Source organism: Tamandua tetradactyla, chromosome X, assembly GCF_023851605.1.
Source record: "Tamandua tetradactyla isolate mTamTet1 chromosome X, mTamTet1.pri, whole genome shotgun sequence".
Lineage (NCBI taxonomy): Eukaryota > Metazoa > Chordata > Mammalia > Pilosa > Myrmecophagidae > Tamandua > Tamandua tetradactyla.
Genome location: NC_135353.1, coordinates 150,480,761 through 150,496,961, shown reverse-complemented (window position 1 = coordinate 150,496,961; position 16,201 = coordinate 150,480,761). Strand labels below are relative to the sequence as shown.

Below are 16,201 nucleotides of genomic sequence, written 5' to 3'. Positions count from 1 at the left end.
GGCCAGAATTTGTAGGATGAGATGGAGAGGAGGAAAAGAAAGGAGTACATGTGCTCCTCCCTACCCTCACACAGGAGGCAAATGCAGTGTCTGAAGCAGGAGAGGCCCCGGAAGCACCACTGTCCCTTTATGGTTCTGGAGAAGTCCAATGGCCAAGTTAACCATATACTAAGTGGTCTCATCTTCTCCTCACAAACCATATGATTTCCAGTACTGAGAAACACCCTCCAAAGCAGATCAGAGCTTCCTTCTTCAGCAATAATATAATTGAGAGTTGAATTCCTAATAAACGATTCAGAAAACGACTCAGAAATATGACCAACAAACTGTCATACACACAAAAGACACACTTGTAACCTAAACTTTTTTTAAATGGTGAGAAATATATAATTAATGCATTAATTGTAGGAAGGGCCTCAGTGGACACATGGAGCCAAAGTTTACAACATAAATACGAAAGTTTTAATTTTTCCTTGCTTTTCTTACAATTTTTTTTTAAAATTTGTCTTTGTTTATATTTGTGTCAATGTTATATAGGCACAGAGTTTCAAGAGAAACAGTTCTGCTAAGTCTGTTGCAAAACAAAAAACCAAGAATCCCATTGTATCCTGTCCCCCTCCTTTCCTTGTGTGCTAATGCCTATTCAAAAATCCCTTTCTTCTTGTCTTCTTGGGTTTTCAGGAGAAAGCAATGTGTGTGTTCAGACGCCATAATTACTTGGAGGCCATTTTCTCATAATTTAGAAGAGATATGGAAGATAAATTAGATGACTGACATTTAAAAGCTGCTATTTTTCCTATAGTGAATAAAGTATTTAAAATAATTTCTCCTTCAATATTCAAATTTGGGGGTTACTCCTAACCAACTCCCAGTACTATGTCATTGGGCATCTGAAGGATTCACCATGAGTTTGCTTTTGAATGTGGGGAGCAGTCTTTGAATACTGTATTTTTCTCCATCATTGCCTATGACTTTTTATTTCCCCTGTCCCCTACCTCCCCATAGACAAGGCAGCGTTGAAGGGGGAGTTTTACAAGGTAAACCTGAGAGGAGCGGGTTTACAGGCTGACTATATGAATATTGAATTTTAGAACTATTTGACAGGTAGGAGGGGTGTAGTGTGAAGAGTCACTTCTATTGCTATTTTTTGCCTTGCAGAGCCATGCTAAAGCCCAGCAATGAAACTCTACAGGTGAGTAAAAAAATAAAGACCCCAACGTCCATCAGCAGATGAATGGATAAACAAAATGAGGAATACACATACCATGGAATATTATTCAGCCTTAAAAAGGAATGAAGTCCTGATACATACTACTTCTGGATGATTCTTGACAATGACACATTGAGTGAAATAACTCAAACACAAAGGGACAAATATTACATGATTTCTCTTCTATGAAATATCTAGAATTTGCAAACACATAGAGACAGAAAGGAGAAATGGGTTACAAGGGATAGGGGTAAAGGGAATGGGGACTCAATGGATAATGGGTGAAGGGTTCCTGTTTGGGATGATGGGTAAGTTCTGGTAATAGACAGTGGTGAGAATAGCACAACACTATGAATGTGATTAATCCCATGGAATGGTATGCTTCAGAGTGGGTGAAATGGGAAAATTATGTTGTATGCATGTTTTCGCAATTGAAAAAGAGTCACTAAAGAGAATGACAATTAAATGCAATACAAGATCTTGGACTAGATCTAATTATGGAGGAGAAAAAGCCCAAAAGGCCATTATTGCGACAAATGAAAAAACTGAAATGTAGACTATAAGCTTTATATCAATGTTAAATTTCTTGCACTTGATAACTGTACTTAAGGTGCTCACATAAGTGAATATCCTGTTTCTTAGGAAATATACAAGGAAGTATGTGCTCAAGGGGTATGATGTATATAACCTACTCTCAAATGTGTTTAATAGACCAAATGATATGGCAAATGTCTAAAAATGTTCATTTAGGAGGATGTGTATATCTGAGAAGGGGGGTATATTGGAGTTCTCTGTATGTTTTTGTTGTTGTTGTTTTATTTTGTTTGTTTTAATCACATTCAGGTATATAATTTAGTAGTGTTAATTACATTCACAATGTTGTGCTACCACCACCACCATCCATTACTAAAACTTTTCAGTCACCTCAGACAGAAATTCTGTACTGATTAAGCATTAACTTCTCATCTGTATGGGTTTGTATTATTATTGCAACTGTCCTGTTAAGTCTGAAATTACTTCAAAATAAAAAGTTTAAGAAAAAAGACATGAGGGAGGAGAAACTGCCCCTTCCTGGCTGTGAACACTCACTGTGTGATGTTATTCCTTTGAGTTACTTTGGTCACCTTGCAGCCATAAGAGAACAGTCAGCAGAGTGAAGAGATGGCAAGAGCCTTAATGACCCTACTGAACCCCTGGATCAACCCCTGAACCTTCCTCTGTACTTGGAAAATGGGATAGTAAATGTCTTTATTATTTAAGAAAGCAAAAAGATAAAGGCTCCTAAATGTGAAATACAGGTGACTTATTCAGCACTGCTCAGTGAACAAAATGTGAAGTACTGACATGCTTGCTTATGAAAGCAAGCTTTTCTCCACCCAGAAATTTCCTTGGCTACCATTTCATAAATACAAATGAGCCTGAACTTTGGTCAAGTCTGGAGTTTGACCTAATTGCACCTTTAGTGCTGTGTGCTGGCTAATTATTAACTTGAAACTTGAACCTATCAGAAGGGAAACAAAACATAAGACAGGAGATTTACAGAGTGAAAACCAGAAATTCAAGCAAGTTTCTCCTAACCAGTGGTGAAGTAAACTATTTCTTCAAATGCTTGCCTTTGAATTAAAATGTCAATATCATAGACAAATAAAAAATAAGGACAAAAACTAACTTAATAATGGGGGGGGGAGATAAGAGGTAAAAAAAATTGGGTAGATTGAAATACTTGTGGTCAATGAGAGGGAGGGGTAAGGGGCATGGGATACATGAGTTTTTCTTTTTATTTCTTTTTATGGAGTGATGCAAGTATTCTAAAAATGATCATGGTGATGAATACACAACTATGTGATGATATTGTGAGCCACTGACTGTATACTTTGGATAGACTGTATGTGAAGATAACTCAATAAAAATATTTTTTAAAAAATGGAGTTGTCAGTGAAAGTTTAGTTAGTCCCACAAATATATTTCTGGTCCTCCTGACGGTGGTTTTTACAATGAATTAAAAAGTGAAAACTTTTAAATTCACAGTAAATCATTCAGCTCATACAATAAGCATGGATACTGCTGAAAAACTGTTCTCTAAATATTAGGCCTTTCCCAAACATGAGTTCAAAGTGCATTAATTAAGACAAGACAAGGAGAACATAATTCCTGTCTTTTTTTCTGCCAAACCTAAGGAATATGGATTATTGTCTTACACTAATAAAAACCAGTAATACTCAGATTATGGCCTAATTCTGTTTGATTTGCTATTTAACCTGGAACAAGTCACATTTTTCTTTCTGTATATTTGAACACAGGCATTTTGCCTATAGTTTGAATTTTCTTTAGGCCATTTAGATATAACGTGATTGATCCAGTAAGGAAACTGCTTTACATTACATGGGCCACCACTGGACCAGGACCCAGCACTGCACATAGAACAAAATCTCCTGCTCCAATGGCCTAGGAATATGCCATTCCACTGCCTTGGTGGACTCAGCAGACTCAAAGTTTGTCCCAAGGGGTGATAAAGGTGATGAGATTGATGAAGACAATTTTTAGTATCCCAAGTTCTTTTTGTTTCCAGTAAAGTAACTGCTTTTAAATCTTGACTTTTGAAAAAAAATCTTTTTTGGGGGGGTGGAATCCAACTACTATATTACCACAGGACAGACCACACCACGTTGATATCTTCAGATGAGCTTAAATCACTCTGTATGGTGGATAATGCACCCTCCAAAGTTCTTTAAGTTATTTAAAGTAAGATATGTTGATTAAATTGCAAATAAGAAACTGGCTTGAAATTCACATTTTTATAAGGAGAAATGGTCATAAAGAAATGGAATAAGAAGTATAATTGTAAGTAAAGAGTATTACCCTGGGACAGAGGAAAAACAGAGTACAAACTTACTAAAGTCAGGAATAAGATATAATATAGTGCTTCGAAAAGTATAAAGGCCTAGAAAACTAAAAGATATTATAATATGCCTATTTTACATTCCCTACAGTTCAAGACACATGGAAGACACAAAGTATTAAGTACAAAAAGAAGGTAGCACTGGGTACAAACAGGACACAACAGGAAAAGATCTTTAGACTATCATCTACAAATTGAAAATAGTTGAAAGGGCAACTGAGGTATCCTGGTTGGGAAGTGATTTCCCTACTGTACTAAACACAGGGCAGACTCTACTAGAAGGCTCTGTGATGCCTACCCCTCCCCCCACACTGAAGAGTTAAGAGGTTTTAAAGCAACGTTTCAATGTTGACTAAAGGATTCAAAATGGGAAGTGATGTCTTACAGTTAGGAGGCATCAAATACCTACTTACTGATTAATGATCTCCAGAACATGCTGAGATGAAGGCCATTTCTACTTAATCTTCTCTAAATCAAGCAATCTCAAGAACAAGAAAATTCATGGAACTCCCACTCTCTGAAGATAATGTAGGAAGCCAAGCCAAATGGAAAAAACCTGAAATGATGATACCATACTTACAATAAAATATTATAATTTAGATACAACTTTAATATATTAGGGTAACTAGTATAGTAACACAAAGTATTTCAGCATGAAAGAAATAAGATTTCTGGGTGACTGGGGGGATTATTCTAGGGACAAATTTCTTTCAACTCATAGCAATGTTGGCACTACTCCTGCCACTTTGGCTATGAGAAACATATGTAACATTAACATGTCCATGTTCCCTTTGTACACTGCTATATTACCAAGTGTTATCAATTCGGTATGGTCAACAATTAGGAATTAAACTGAAAATGCAAGAACACAAAGATTTGTAATTCCTAAGTCTGCTTAGAATTTGGAAATTCTAAGTTTTCTTTCACCTACTGTTCCTTCGTGGAAGGCTGACAAGTCAAAAGAGGTTCCGGCTGTTCCCACCAGTACTGGGAATGCAGAATTCAATGAACTGTGCATTCGGGGCCAAAACGGAGGAGAAAACAGGGCATATATACCGTACATACAGAGAACAAATACGCACAACCACACATGCATTCATCCAGTGGCAGACAACAAACATTACTTCATTCTGAACCTCCCAATGGCATCAAGAACCAGAAGATCTATAAAATGAGGAAGGGAGGGCACATAACAAGTGACAAAGGATCACTGTTTTCTTTTGTCTGACAGCTTCAGGCAAACTATTACCTACAAGTTTGGTTTCTTGTGCTGGTTATTGAAACATTTCTCAGCTCTAGAGCCGTTCTTCTCCACTCTACTTGGTGTTGCAGGGCTTGGACTCTGCAGACCGCCTTGCTCCTTGGCTAGCTGACACTACTCCGAGAAGAGTTAACTGTTGTCTTTAACACACACACCCATACACATGGAGACACACACACATACACAACACATACACACATACCACACACACAAGCACAAGACAAACTTAAAACATCACTCAATAATAGCAGAAAAGAAAGCAAGACAAGTTTGTTTTTTACTTGAGATTTTAATTATGTACATAAATAGCAACATAAGAACAAGGAGTTCTAAGGCTTGTACATTAATCTCTAGGTGAAAAGATTCTTGATTAGTCCACTTGTAACATGGCATCATCCAAGATAACAGAGAGGGCTAGTATAGTTTTTTGTGAAGAAATTATTACATTCAGTACTGACTTCTCCACCATTTTTTCTGTAGAAATACTGATTTACTGTATGGCGTTTCCAATGTTTACCTATAACTAAAGGAAAGAAAAGAAAAACATAAGTGAAATGTGCCAAAAAAATTTTTTTAAGTAACTCGAAAATTTTGCATTTTAAAAATTCTTTAGATTTAAATAGAGAAACTATGTAAAATATGTACATTACCATCACGTTACCATAGGATCATAATGAACTAGAGAAATTGTGATTATTTCCATGTTACAGATAGGTAAACTAAAAATCAGAGAGGTTTTTATTCCATCAATACTACACTCACAGTCTCAACCAACTGTGTATCTAAGCATAATAAATAGATAGCTGGATGAATAAATGCCTAAATACCACAGCACACACCATCCTTCTCTCCTTCCACAGAATAAACAATTCCATTTCTATCCCATCACTGGAGAGCATGATTTCATCATTGTCAGTCTGGTAGTATATACCCTTCCTCACATCACCACCATCATTCTTTTCCGGAATGAAAGAATCCAAACAGACACCAAAGACAGACAAACCAGAGTATTTCTAGATTTTTTTCCCCAATATATAATAAATATACTTAGCAGTTAGAGGTTTATAAATATTTAGAGACTAGTGACTACTCACTTGATCTTTTAAAATAAAACCAAAGCTTCTTCAAATAAACATGTAAATAACTAGCCTACCTTTTCTATCTCAATTTATTAATCTGTTTAGGGCTTCTCTAAGAATTGAATAGATTTACTGCATTGTTAACTCAAAACCAGAAACAACTTATATTAGTAAGTATTAAGTAGATCGTGGTAGTCCATCCTAGGAAATCAGTAAGCAGCTACAAAAAAAAGGAATGAAGTAGATCTGTAATTACTGACAAGGAAAGATAAATACAAAATATTAAGTGAAAAAAGCAAGTTAATTATTTCAACATATTGGCTAAATAGAGCACAGTCTATGAAATATTCTTACCATCCAAAATTTGAACCTATGTCTGCTTAAGTTTTCAGATTTAACCATCAGTTTATGGGTCATGCAGAGAGGAGAGGAACCAAAAGAAAAACAGAATTCATGACACTAAATGGATGCCCTCAGCTACATCCAGAACATGGAAAATTTGAGAGACAAATAAGCAAGGTTTTTTGATAAAATTTGACAGACAAAAAAAAAAAAAAGGCAAGGGGAAAATGAGGGAGAGAGAACTGCTTCAGTTTAAAAGAGACATAAGAGACCTATCAGCCAAATGCAACAGGCAGACCTTGTCTGGATCCTGAAAAATGTTATTAAGGAGACAATTGGGAAAATCTGAACACAAACTGGATATTAGATGATATTAAAGAATTAGTGTTAATTTCCTTAGGTGTGATAATAAAATTGTGATTATGTGCCCTCACGGGTTTTTTTCAGTGTACTTGCAAAACAATATGAGGAATATGATTCCAATTTGTCAAAAAACCAAACGCATGGATGGATGTATTCACACACATACACGTAAACATATACCCACAGAGAGGAAAAAAGTCTAGAATAATATACCAAACTATTAATAGAAATTACCTCCAGGAAAGAAGTGGAGGGTAAGACAGACTTTAAAAATACTTATCTAAAAGAATTTTTTTTTTTTACAAAAAAACATGTATCACTTTCATAATTAAAAACTACATATCCAATAAAGATTTTTTTAAATGAAGAAGGACAAGGGTGAAAGTCTCCCTGGCAACGTGGGACATCACTCTTTTTTTTTTTTGAAAAGTTGTCCATTTTGACTAAGAATGTAACTGTAATTAATACATATTTCTTCATCTTCTTATGTCCCTGATATGGAGAAAAATTACTAGAATTCAGAAATAATGTTACCAGCATTATGCCCAAATCACAATTTGTTTCAACCAAATACCTTTAGATGCCTTATTTCCCCCCTTTACCAATAAATATGATTTAGTGATTTCAGGGTCTTTTAAAAATTATTTTCTACATAAAATTATAAATTCTAGTTCTCTTGTGCTGCTTCTTTTGCTCGGGACATGGCTCTTAAGGATGAGCCTGGCCCTGGCACTGTAGGATCGACAATGCCTTCCTGACCAAAAGGGGGAAAAGAATTGTACCAAATAAGGTATCAGCGGCTGAGAGAGTTCAAATAGAGTCAAGAGGCTATTTTGGAGGCTACTCTTACACAAGCTTCAGCTAGATATTGCTTATTACCATGGTTTGCCAAATCCCAATTAAAATAATTCCTGTTACCCCTGAAGAACATGTAGGGCTCTATCTGAGAGTCTACAAAAGTTTCACACATTGAGATTACTTTCCAGGAACCTACAACCTCCAGATGGCTTCCTAGGCCAGATAAGTCCTGAAACTCAGAGGGGCCAGTCTCTTCTAGAATAGTTGAGAACAATATTCTATATTGTTAGAATATCAACCAGTTCCACCCTCCCATCCCATATTATCGACACCCCTTTCCAGTATGAAAAAGTTAGAATGGGCAAAGCCCCCAAACGCCTAAAGATTGGGAGAAGGATCAAAGGAGAAGGAGGAGTTATAACAAAAAAAATAGGATTTAACAAATGAGTATGACTGCTGAATCATTATACTGATATTTCTTTTAGTCTGCAGTGTCTTAGAGCAGCCAGAAGGAAAAACCTAAAATTGTGGAACATAACCGATACCAAACTCTGAAATCTGTTCTGTAACTACTTGTTACAATGTACTTTGAAATTTATTGTTTTTTTGTACATATACATATTACATTTCACAATAAAAAATGTTTAAAAATAAATAAATAAAAATGAAGAAGGAAATTAGGTTGCATATATAGAATGATGAGATCTGGTCCAGAATATTTTTGAAAAATAAGATATTTACATAATTTCACTTTGTTCAACCTCTCATTCTCCATGCAGAGAAATAGAACCATTCAATGTCGAGTCTCTAGAGGACACATGCAGATTTCTGGCTGCTCACCCTTTAGTCTCCTTTCTATTAGTTTATCCAATGTACATCAGGCCCCACTTTCTAAAGATGCTGATTCTGGGATGGGGTCTAGGCCTCTGCATTTTAACAAGCTCCCAAAGTGATTCATTTGTATAGCAAAATTTGAGAACTACTGCCTTTGAGTTACTATATAAAGGGCTATTATGTGATGTGAAAGAGAAACTGGATTTGTTTCTTACTGATCCTTAAAGCAGGATTAAGACCACTATCCAAGAGTTACACGGAGATACAGTTTTGATAAGTATAAGAAATAGCTTTCTTAAAAATCAGAACCAAAAAAAAAAATCAGAACTATTCCAAGATGGCTGCCTAACAGTAGAGCTATAAAAATGGGACCATACCAGGCTACACGGGATTTATGCCTGAAACTGGGATTGGGCCAGATGACCTCTTTTTTTAATACATATTTCTACTGAGATATATAAATGCACCATATAGTCCATCTAAAGTATACAATCAATGGCTTACAATATCATCACATAGTTGTATATTCATCACCCAGATGACCTCTTAGAAATTCTAAGATCATATGACTCTTTGGGTCTCCAAAAATAGATACAGCTTGTGAAAAAACACCCTCAAAAGCATGGTTTTCATGAATTTTAAATGGCAACCATGGTTTACAATAAACATAACACTTATTTAAAAAATATTTTTTGATTATAAAAAAAAATTCATAGTCATTGCAGAAAATTTGAAAAAATAGCAAGTTATAAAGAAGGAAAAACATAAAAGTCATCCTACTACCTGTAAAGATATACAATTAAATTTTAGTTGTATCTCCTGGTCTTTTTTCCCTCTAAAAATGTATCAATATTACCTTTTTTAAAAAAATTATTATATTTAACAATAACTGTGCTCATGTTTCCTTAGGTTGAATATTTAGGTTGTTTCCAAATTTAATATAATTTTCTAATTACATGGAAGTCACAAGTGCTACTATACAATTTTAATATACACACAAAACAATATTAATAACTAGTGTTTTCTACTTAGCAGGGACTAAATAAGTAAAAAATGAACAAATGAATGAAAATAAATGGTAAACTGAACATAAGACCAAAAGAAATCTTGTTGATTTTCTGACTTCATCTGATATCCTAAATTTCTAGCCTCAGGTTACTGAATCTTTAAAGAAGGAATAATTATAACTATGAATTCCCTATGTCACTTAAGTTAATATCTCTATATAATCTTGAGGTTCTCTATAATAGTCATGCATTCAACAAATGTTTATTGAATACCTATTAGATAAAGACAAGTGTGTTTACCATAATAAGTGTTGTTTGAAAAAAAATAACCTAAGAAATAATGGCACTTTTCAATTGTTTGAAATAGACTTGTAGAAAAATACCAACTGTCCAGATCTAGCTAGTCTAAAAAAAACTCTACGTAATTCTCTGGAACAAACAGTTAAATAAGTCACAGCATTTACTATTAAAGTAAATTAAAGGTGGAATTAAATATCATCCTGACGTTTATGTTTCTACATCCACTTGAAATTGCCACACTAAAGTTATGTAAAGACAAGTCATTTCCAGTTGGCCCTAGCAATGCTAAAAATAACCACAGAGTTTGCTTGTTCTTTACCTGATTAAAACCGGCAGAGCAAGAAGTATCCTACTTATTTCCAGGTGAATTCTTCACATTTCCTGACTTACAAAACAAAAATAAGAGTATTAATGCAGTTTGAAAAGAAATAGTGAAACTTCTCAAAGTGTCCATCCTCAGCATTTGGCTGAATACACAGATTATTATTATTATTATACTAATTTGATGTTGGAGAAATAATTCAAAGTGACCCACTTCTCAGTAAACTGAAAGAATTCCTACAGCTTCCCCAAGGGCCCTCCTGTAGAGAATTACTTGAGCATAGAGGTCAGAAGGAACTAAAGCTCTGTTAATTCTCACTAAACAGATTCAGCTAAAAGCTGACTCTACAAAAACATCAAATCAATAGTGTAAAGATTTATTTCCAGGAAAGAGGAAGATTTAATACTTCATGCCATTGCCCTTGTCAGAGAAATCTTCAACTGCAGTTATGCACGAAGCCTTACACCTATGGGAATGGTTCCTTTAGGTACTCCACTCCATGCATCATCCACCATAAGGGCCAATTCACAAAACATGTTTACTCTGAAAAGATATTATAATTGGGCCACACCCATTCTGCCTGGCTGCCATTTGGGAACATATAATTAGGTCATGTCACCTATGAGAAGTGATGTGGGAAAAGTTCATTTCTTATATATTTTGAAGATGCTAATTTTGAAAACATATTAATGAGACCTGATTTATGACAAAGATCTGTACTTTCATGAGACAGCAATCTGTAAAACACTGGGCTGGCTGCAGATGAACAGGCAGTGGAGCTGTAAGTCTGTGGTAGAGAAGTGGTACAAGTTCCACACTAGTAGCCATCTCTCATCTCTCAGAGGTATCCATGGGTGAGGGAGTGGGGGAAAGGGAGAAAGCAGGAACATGTGACTAACCTTATAATTTCAGAGCATGGTCTCTAGGCAACTTTGGGACATACTGGAGTGGTTGAAGAATGGTCTCTTCATATGGTAGCCATATATCCTGGCTTGCCCAAGCTATACCAGTTTACACCCATTGTTCCAGCACAATGAACACTCTTTCACTCTTAAGACTGCCCCAGTTTGGATGATAAATTATATGGTCAACATACCTATATACTACATCTACTTGATGATGGCGTTCTGGGGAACATGGCCAGAGGTATGGCTTGGTAGGTCATATGACACCCAGGTCTATCTGTCGCTCTGAATAGAGCTCTGTAGGACTGAATGCCCACACCTGTACCTCCTTCTACCTCCTTTTCCATAGCCACTTGCCCACTCCCACATCACGCCATAAGCCCAGCAGCCTTCTTGCTATTGCTTGAACTTGCCCCAATCTCTTTCCTGGGAAAGGACCTTTACAAAATGTATCCCTTGACCTAGAATGGTCAATCCCAATTTTTTGCCTAGTTAAATGCTATTCATCCTTTAAATCAAGGCTTTTCCTTCTATGCTGCCATTCAATTTGGGTTAGAACCTTTTATTCACTTTCATAGCACTCATACACTCCCTTAAACAATTATTTCTTTAATGTTTGAATCTTTCAATAATGTAAGAATATAATCTGTTTGAATTTGTGAGCATACAATGTCCCTAGGGCCTCCTAGCACAAAGTATTTAAATATCTGTTGAATAAACAAATGGAATGGGGCAAAGTTATAGGTCTGATGAGTACAAAAACCGGTTTGGCTGTGTGATAAATGAAAAACAAGAAGAGGTTTTAAAAAAGGCTTATGAAGGAAAGAGAGATAACCATGTCTAAGAATTGCATGTGGCATAAAAATATTGTTCTCCACCAAGTTAAATATATTTTAGATCTGAATTACCTTAACATAATGCTTGCAAAGCACTTATGGTGATATTCATATATACACACATACCAGCATATCAATCTCAAAAACTGTGAGATTTTAAGTTCATAAGATTTTTGATCTTTCAGCCACTAATAAAATGAGCACATAAAAACATTCTTTTGATTGCGCAAAACAACCATGCTTTTTTTGTAACCAAAAAGAAAATAGGAAAATTTTCTTCTTTGGTTACAAATCACTTATAGTATAACAAAACATGACAGGCAATTATCTCACCAAAGAAATATTAAGCCCATCCATCCTTATTAACAAAGCAGACCTCTCTTGGCAGAGACCACCATGAGCTCAGAAAATAAACATTCTGACTTCAAAAGTCAGTTTCTGGTTTAGGACAAGCCAGAAATTAATTTTTAAAAACAGTTTCAGTTAAAATATTTTATAACTCAGTCATTTTCTTTATAATCCAATGTTAATACATACCTGGCTTTGGTTTTTAAATTTCTTTTCTTGCCACATTCACAAGCATGAATGGCAATTTCTATCAGGAAATTCAAACGATATAGTTCTTCAATCGAACCATTTGTTTCTAATTACTATGTACTACCCTGGAAGGGGGACTTCTAGCCAAGTCTTTGATGTATAGCTGCTCACTGAAATTCTGAGCCCCTCACTAGTTGAATTCTTTTGATCAGCTAATTAATCCCCCAAAATGCAGTTTCCTCATTTGTAAAATGGGGACAATAACAGGAAATGCCCCACAGACTATTTGTGAGAATTAAATGAGAATAGTGCAAAGAGCTTAGCACACAAGGCCAAACTCATAGCAAGCACTCAATAAATGTTAACTATCATATAAAGTCGGTCACTCAACTTACATGATGAGGAAATAAAGGGTAAGGATAAAGGACCTGTTAAAGACCCCAAGAGGAATTCCAGTTCACCGGATGTGGTAGGCAGAATAATGGTCTGTGGAAGATATCTGCATCCTAATCCTGGAACCTGTACCTGTGTTACCTTACATGGCAAAGGGGAATTAGGCAGCTGATAGAATTAAGGGTGCTAATCAGCTGACCTTAAAATAGGGAGATTATCCTGGATTATCTGAGGGGGATCCAAACTAATCACATGAGTTCCTCAAGTCTGAGAGGGAGGCAGAAGTGGGGGTCAGAGAGATGGACTGTGAAAAGGCTTCAACCTGCCTTTGTTGGTTTTGAAGATGGAGGAACAGGCTATGAGCCCAGGAATACTGCAACTGGGAAGCTGGCCAAATACCCTCAGCTGACAGCCAGCGAAAAAACAAACCTTGGCCCCACAACCACAAGTTACTAAACTCTGTCAACAACCTGAAGGCACAGGAAACAGATTCTTCCCTAGAGCCTCCAGAAAGGAATGTAGGCCTGCAAACATCCTGATTTAGTAGTAGACTTCTGCCCTATAGACTCTTCAGAGAATAAATTTGTAGCTATTTATCACGGCAGCAATAGGAAGCTAAAACACTGGTATAAAGACTCTTGACTAAGAAGTATAAATGTCATAATCCTGTTTTCCATTAGCAGATATTATCTTCTCGGACAGAAAGTGAAAATGTGCAGTGTCACATGCACATTGGTGGGTGGCGATCATGTGCTAAACTGTTCATCTGGGGTGTTCCTCACAAGGATGAACTCGTTTAATCCTTAGAACAGTCCAATAAAGTACTACCTCCATATCCCAGAGGTTTCAAGGCTTGTAAGAGAGACAGGGCTGGGATAGGGCCCTACCAATCCAGTTCTAGAGTCCACCTCGCCATGCTGCATCTGATATCAAAAGGGTATGATTTTCTAAAAACAAGACGATCATTTTTAAATCACATAACTTACTTCTAGTCAACACTGTGTGTATTTAGTGAGGTGAGGAGTTAACGAATGTAGGAAGAGAAAGCAGGGCATGTTTACTCAGGGTGGTGGCTGCTGCTTCCCTTTCGTTTTCCTGCTGAGCCAGCAAGGGCCTGAAGAAAACTATTAAACACTCAGCTTTAGAAGTTCTGCTCAGTTTCATGCTGGTGACAGGTTTATGTTTCTTTATGTATTTTGTTGCCCTTTAAAGGATTACTAGGATTTTTCTCTTAAGTTATTGCTGTCCTTTAACAGTCCTTCTACATTTCTTTGCTAGTAACTTGTTACATTTTTTAAAAACCTATTGAAAAGCATGCCTCAAACAAACAAAAAAACCTACTGAAAAAACTAAACTATGACATTTACTGAGGCAAACTGCTGAATGCAGCTAATTATAAGACAATTCTAAAAGAGTCACCTGTGAACCAGAGCTGACATCTACAACTAGCCTCTATCTTGATACTCAGACTGGGCTGGGAATACTTTGAAAGGGTTTTGTATTAGCCACGGACAACCAATAAATATGTCCATGCTTTTATTAAGTTACTACAGTCAAGTATAAAAACCATAATTCAAAAGATCAACACATTCAATTACATTAAGAACTTCTGATTACCAAAAAACACCAAAACTGAAAAGACAAATTCCAAACTGGGAGAAGACATCTGCAAACATATGACCAAAGATATTAGTATCTAGAAAAAATGTTAAGAACCCTTATAAATCAACAGGAAAAAGAGAAACAACCCATACAAAAAATGGCAAGAGACATGAACTAGCATTTCAAGAAGAAACCAATAAACGTGGAAAGATGCTCAATCTCATCAATAATCAGGAAACCTAAATTAAACCACAATGGGAAATTCTGGGAACATCCTGACGTGCTAGACAGCAAGGAAACTATACCAGATTACTTGGGCCATGTCAAAACTATTCAGAGCCAACTTCTATTAGCTGAAGATGGGACAATTAGAACTTTGATAAGAGCTGCAAAGGATTGAAATGTATCAAATGCGTTTAAATCTACAAATTCATAATGATATTTTTTAAATGGTGACCTTCTGAGGTTGAGCGGGAACTAATTCATTATTTTAAAAACTGATAAACAAAAGAAAAAAAATCAAGCATTTATCCTGTCTTACCTATTCAAACTATTACTGGGTAACAAAACAGTAGAAAAGGGGAAGTGGTTCCTTATTAAATTATTCTACCTAATACATGAAAATGAAATGACAGAATACCACCATTTTGCAATCCTCAACTAGGCATTGAGCATCAACAGCTACTAACACCAAAAAAGAGAAGCAAAATGTTCTATTTGCTAGCTGCCAGAATGCAACACACCAGAGACAGATTGGCTTTTAATAAAAGGGGATTTATTTTCTTAGTTCTTCAGAGGAAAGGCAGCCAACTTTCTACTGAGGTTCTTTCTTATGTGGGAAGGCATAGGATGGTCTCTACTGGCCTTCTCTCTAGGCCTCTGGGTTCCAACAACGTTCCCCGGGGTGATTTCTTTCTTCCTCTCCAAGGGCCTGGGCTGAGCTACGAGTGCTGAGATGAGGTATGCTGAGCTGCTTGGGATGTGCTATGTTGAGCTCTCTCATTTAAGCACCAGCCAATTAAGTCAAACGTCATTCATTACAGCAGGCCCGCCTCCTAGCCAACTGCAGATGTAATTAGCAACAGATGAGGTTCAGGTACCATTGGCTCCTGTCCACAGCAACAGAACTAGGTGCCTTCACCTGGCTAAGTTAACAAATGAATCTAACTACCACATGTCCACCCCTTGTCAACTTGGCAACTACATGCATCACCTTAAACAATATTAAGGTGCAAGAAAAAAATTCTCTTCTGGCTGCGGACCTGTGAATCTCAAAACAAATTGTCTGTTGCCAATATGCAAAGGAGGATAGTCACAGGATACAGGTTTTCATTTCCATAGGGAGAAACTGGAAGAAGCACAGATGTAAAACCTGCAGGGCAAGTGCCATGGAATTTCAAAGTCTGAAAGTCATTTATCCTTTGGCTTTAGAAAGTGGCAGCACCACCCCTTCCAAGGGCCTATGCAGTGGCCTGCCTCTTTCCAAATCAACCTCAGGGAACACTGAGGAGAC

General features: G+C 36.4%; 1 protein-coding gene across 4 annotated transcripts in view; it reads right to left on the bottom strand.

Moving 5' to 3' along the window:
- Positions 1 to 5,639: 5,639 nt before the first annotated feature.
- The window catches only part of APOO (apolipoprotein O), an 88,353-nt gene continuing 77,791 nt past the window's right edge, over positions 5,640 to 16,201 (bottom strand). For 3 of the 4 annotated variants that reach the window (XM_077146399.1, XM_077146402.1, XM_077146401.1), the window contains 2 exons: positions 10,413 to 10,478; positions 5,640 to 5,893 (listed from right to left, as the gene is read on the bottom strand). In XM_077146399.1, coding sequence (XP_077002514.1) covers positions 10,443 to 10,478 — 36 coding nt within the window. In that variant the 3' untranslated portion in view covers positions 5,640 to 5,893; positions 10,413 to 10,442. The remainder of the gene's footprint in view (positions 5,894 to 10,412; positions 10,479 to 16,201) is intronic. The other variant, XM_077146400.1, reaches the window with a different exon arrangement.